The 5,146-nt window shown below is 35.3% G+C and overlaps 1 protein-coding gene across 1 annotated transcript; it reads left to right on the forward strand.

Moving 5' to 3' along the window:
* Positions 1-2,279: 2,279 nt before the first annotated feature.
* On the forward strand, positions 2,280-3,928 carry LOC145062076 (uncharacterized). Its single transcript, XM_079009698.1, has 6 exons — positions 2,280-2,395; positions 2,476-2,548; positions 2,624-2,704; positions 2,795-3,000; positions 3,088-3,172; positions 3,624-3,928. Exons 1-6 carry the CDS (start codon positions 2,295-2,297, stop codon positions 3,705-3,707), a joined length of 630 nt encoding a protein of 209 aa, XP_078865824.1. The 5' UTR covers positions 2,280-2,294; the 3' UTR covers positions 3,708-3,928.
* Positions 3,929-5,146: the final 1,218 nt, after the last annotated feature.

Raw genomic sequence — 5,146 nt, forward strand, 5'->3', positions numbered from 1 at the left:
ATTTTATTAAGATCACATATAAGAAATGAAAACATGATTTTGAACATTTAAAATTTTACAATGAAACATAAGGTTTCGTAAAAATCTTGAACACTACAATTGTTAACCGACAATTCCTTAGGTGTATGGTGATGGGTTTTGGTCATAAGACATCCTATGTGCTCACACAAACCCTAAAGCTTGGATCTAGGTTTCTCTATTGTACATGCTTTGAATCCAAGACTATAAACCCTAATTCTAGCACATGGAAATCAAAATTCACATGTAAATAGGTTTAAGAACATACCTTGATTGTTATATATCAATAACAATCCAATTCCTCCTTGAATTGACCTTGGAAAGCTGAGAGTCACAAGTGTCACTCCTCTAATGGCTTACAAACACCATAAGCAAGTGGAGAAGGTGTAAAGAGAGAGGAGGGAGGTTAGAATTTGTCTCTAAGACTTCTTGGGAAGGGATACACGAATTCATGACCCTAGGGGTGTTTATATCACTACAAGAAAAAAGGCCTTTTACGACGCGCAAAATACGACGCTCATTGATCTATGTTACGCAAAGGAGAGTGACATTAGAAAAATGTCATCTCTTCAAAAAATTTAAGGATAGAAGACACGCATTATTGCGCGCCCTTAAATTAGTGTCTAAAAAAAAAAACACGGAGGGCACCTATAATAAAATGCGCGTCGTCTAAGGATGTCGCTTTATAATTTTTAATGGAACGCGCGTTCCATCCTTTAACAGTAAGGGGAAATGAAATTCTGAAAAAATTAAAAATCCCGCCTTCCTTTTTTTTCTCCTTTCCCTCTTGCCCTGGACGCTCCTTCCTTCCCCCTCCTGACATTGACTGCTGCTTACTTCTTCCCTCACTTCTACCTACTGGAACCACCATATCTCCCACTCGATGTTGAAATTGTTAGAAAAAGCCCTAATTATACTCTCAAGTCTAAATACAGAAAAAATAGAAGATGGTGAAGAAGTAGCAGTAGAGGAAGTGGAGGATGAACAGTCGAAAATGGAAGGAATGGCATCAATAGCGTTGTTACTAGATGGGTCAATCTCGGGTCATTTTGTTCAGCTTCCCGAGTCCATTTATTACCAGATGGGTCAATCTCGTCTTTTTGTCTCGACTTCATATCTCTCTGTAAAGCAAGCGACGACTTCATATAAAAAGTGGAGGTGGCAGCCTAAAGACTGTAATTTGCCAAAGTAAGCATACCTGAAACGTGAAATTGGCAAATTGGATTGCACAGAAACGCGATTGGGATCGGGAATTTTGGTTTTGGAACGCCGATTTGTGAAATTGGGATCAGCACATCCTTTTGAAACGGTTTGTCTTCCTTTACCTCTGTACTCTCACTCACTCTCTCTCTCTCTCTCTCTCTCTCTCTAAGCCCTAAGCTGCCACCATCAATAATAAAATAGTTCGATCAAGTTTAGTTCAATTCCTGATCATCGATTTGAAATTCTATTTCTGATATGACCTTTTGTGCAATTCTTTGACCTTTTAATCTTAGGGTTTATCTTCATGAAATCTAATCTCTGTGAACGAACTAATACACTTTAGGATTAGGGTTTAGTAATGGGATTCCTTCGTTTTTGTTAGGGCGATGTGAGTAATGAACCAAGGAGAAACACACAACAATGTAATCAAGAAGAAGATGTTCCAGTCTTGGTTGATGCAATACTTCCATTATCTGCAGCTGCCATGGCTTTGCCACCTTTATCTATTCGAGGTGATTTGGGAGTTGTTTCTACTGCTGGAGTTAGATATGCATATCCACTCCTAAAATCATTTGCAAAAATGGGACCTCAAGGTGTTCTTGGTGCCACAAAGCTTTTACGCCCTTTTTCAAAAATAGTTGATTCATTGGGACTCAAAGATCCTTTCATTAGAAATTGGGTGGATCTTTTGTCTTTCTTACTTGCTGGAGTGAAATCCGATGGTGTTCTTTCAGTAGAAATGGTACATAATCATATCATACATTAAAAAGTTTCTTTTAAGGTAGTTTTACTTTTTGGTATGATGGAATTGAGGAAGGAATGGAATGGGCTATTCCATTACCACATGTCCTCATCCATTCCATTCCAACCAAACAGAATCCATTCTATTCCTTCATATTTTATAGTTCTCTAAATGTCTAATCTTTTGCCTGTATATATATCCACATATTTGCAGATTTATATGTTTGCAGAATGGTATAAACCAGGTTGTAGTTTAGAATACCCTGTTGGTGGAACTGGAGCACTTGTTGAGGCCCTTGTTCTCAGATTTTCCTTCTGATAAACTTCCAAAAATGTCAGAACCTTCACAACTTATGACAGAAAATACACGTTCTGATCTTTATGTTGCACTCCCTTTTCTCAGTCAAGGAAAGAAATGGGTCTTACTATACAGGTAAAATTTCATCTTCATCATATTTTCAGTTTCACATTATTCTTGAATCTTGATATATCATTATCTTTTTTATATGTTAGTACATGGAGGCATGGCATATCTCTTTCAACCTTATATAGAAGAAGCAATCTTTGCCCTGGGTTAAGTCTACTGGTAATGTCTTGTCTTCAGTAACTATGCAAAATGTCAACTTTACCCTTTAACTGAAACTTGATTAAACATTTTCAGGTTGTTGGAGATCGTAAAGGTGCAGTGTTTGGTGGTTTAGTTGAGGCACCTTTGAAACCATCAACAAAGAAAAGATACCAGGTTTGTAATTGTTTAATTAAGTTCGTTTCTCTATATGTTGACAAAAGACTTTTCTACCCTTTTTCACTATGATGAGTAAATACTATACAGGGATCGAATGATACATTTGTGTTTACAAATACACCAGGGCGTCCTGGTGTATATAAAAAAATCTTTTATAATTTTAATATTTATTTGGGATTTATTATGTTAATTGTGCATTTATTAGGGGTGAATCGGTATTTTACTCTTTGTTCAACTGAGTATTTAGCGCTTGGTGGGGGAAATCATTTTGCATTGTATCTCGATAGTGACTTGTAAGAGTGTTGCACTTGCATCATTCCTATTTTTCTTTTTGAGGGATAATATGGTAATTTGGCAATTTGCATATTTTTTTTCCCCAGATTGAATGGGTCAAGTTTGGCCTCAAAAACTTATGGTAACTCTTGTTTGTCACACACCCAAGAATTTGAAGTGAAGGAAATTGAGGTGCTTTCTCTCACTTATTTTTGCAAAAATTACATTTTTGGTCCTCGAGTATGGCTGATTTTGTTTAATTTGGGTCCTACAAAATTATCTTGCAAATTTGATCATTATTTGAGGTTTTTGTAACGTTTTTACTCTTCGTTCCAAGTAAAATGAGTTGGGACTAAAATTGAAAAGATCAGCAATACTCAGGGACCAAAAATGGTCATCTTACTTAGAACAAGGACTGAAACTCTACAAGAAATTTCAAAGGACCAAAATTGTAAGAGAATTTTTGGGGACCAAAATTGAAAAAATGGTTCGGGACCAAAAATAGTCAAATAAGGACTAAAGTTGCAAGAGAAAACTTTTTGGGACCAAAATCAGAAAAATTAGAGATTCTCAGGGACCAAAAGTGTAATTTAATATAAATAGTTTGCATAAGTTGAGTTGATATGAATGTCAATGTGTGCAGCTGTGGGGGTTTGTATATGCTTCAGAGTATGAAGAGGCGATATCAATGTTGAGGACAGAAGCACCTGGGATATGTCGATGGTAGATTGACGATTATGCCCTTCATCTTGTATATATTTTAACATGGGTGTTCCATTTCCATTGCTATGTTTGTTGAAACTTGGTTTGTTGGGTTTCAACGTAGATAACTTTTTGGATTTATGATATACGTATAAAAGATTGATAAAGCGAGGGGTTTGTGTTAACAAGTTAACGGAAATATATTTTCTGATTTTGTCAATCTTTTTAAAGAGCTACTCTTTCCACTTTTCATCCTTAACAAATAACACTTTTTATCTTTTTCTTGTTTTCTCTTTCAAATGGTGTACCTTTTAACTTTTATGGATGACCTATATAATAGTGATAACTACAATTAAACAAAGTAGCATCCACTTCTCAGGTTTATACTGCCCCTGATTCTGCCTGGTATAAAATGCCTAAGTCTACAAGGTGAGCTTTGTGGTTGGACATGCTTTTACATTGGTGTGGCTGCTGTTTCTTTTGGATGCTCTTATTATCACCTCAAACCAAATGATGGTCACCTTGTTTGGGATCGTTTGCCTGTAAGTTATATCATTCCTCATATTTAACAAATTTCAATATATAAATGATTAAATTCTCATGTTTTATGTACTTTTTTACTAATTTACAATCACAGGGACAACAGATGCAAATGAGGAATCTTCACGATCACATGCCATTCTTCATTCATAAATCTTGCAGGAAATGAAAGAGGTGCAGATACAACTGATAATGATAAGAAAACAAGGTAAAGGTTGGAATATAGAATGGAATGGAATGGAATGAGTCATTCCATTCCATTTCTTCCCTCTCTATTTTTCTCTCTCTCTTTTATTCTAATGATCAAAGTTCTTGTTTTTAATATCAGTTTCCTTGTTCTCTTTTATACTTGATGCACCTTTTATTTGCAGGCTTGGCCTGTGCGTACTCCAAGGCCTGTTGCTTTCAAGCTTGTTGCTGATACCCCTCTTCTTACCGGACAGGTAAGTTTCAAATCTTTTTGTTGTGGATTTCTTATAGTTTCTTTTTGTTGTGGATTTCTTATAGTTTACTTAGCTTCTTAAATCAAAGAGTATAAAGCTTTCCTAATGTGTTCTAATAATTAAGAAAACGATGTTTTTTTGAAAAATACTGATGGACTTTGCTATTTTGTTGTATGGTGTATTACCTTGGATATAATTTGTTTTTACAGTTTTCTCTTTTTATTTAATTTAAATTTGGATATAAGTTTGTAACACATGGGATTTATGATTGCAGCAAACAATCTTTCTTTTCTTTCTAGACATGATTAAAGGCATGTTTTTGGTTGTAGTTATTGGACCACCTGTTGTGGTTGCCATCATTTTAATAGTACAGGTATTACTCTATCTCTGAGAAATTTCATTTGCCATGTCATCAAAAGCTGCCAGATGGACTATTATCTTTCATGTTTGAGTTGGTTCTCAACTTGTAGAAGAATAACAT

This window comes from Lactuca serriola, chromosome 7 (genome assembly GCF_051521515.1).
Source record: "Lactuca serriola cultivar US96UC23 chromosome 7, Lser_US96UC23_V15, whole genome shotgun sequence".
NCBI lineage: Eukaryota > Viridiplantae > Streptophyta > Magnoliopsida > Asterales > Asteraceae > Lactuca > Lactuca serriola.

Excerpts from the sequence above, each read along its gene's own strand:
- LOC145062076 (XM_079009698.1), top strand. The coding sequence starts at position 2,295 with ATGTCAGAACCTTCACAACTTATGACAGAAAATACACGTTCTGATCTT. Across the intron at positions 2,705-2,794 it reads CAACAAAGAAAAGATACCAG|GGATCGAATGATACATTTGT; the intron begins GTTTGTAATTGT and ends AATACTATACAG. Across the intron at positions 3,001-3,087 it reads TTGTATCTCGATAGTGACTT|ATTGAATGGGTCAAGTTTGG; the intron begins GTAAGAGTGTTG and ends TTTTTTCCCCAG.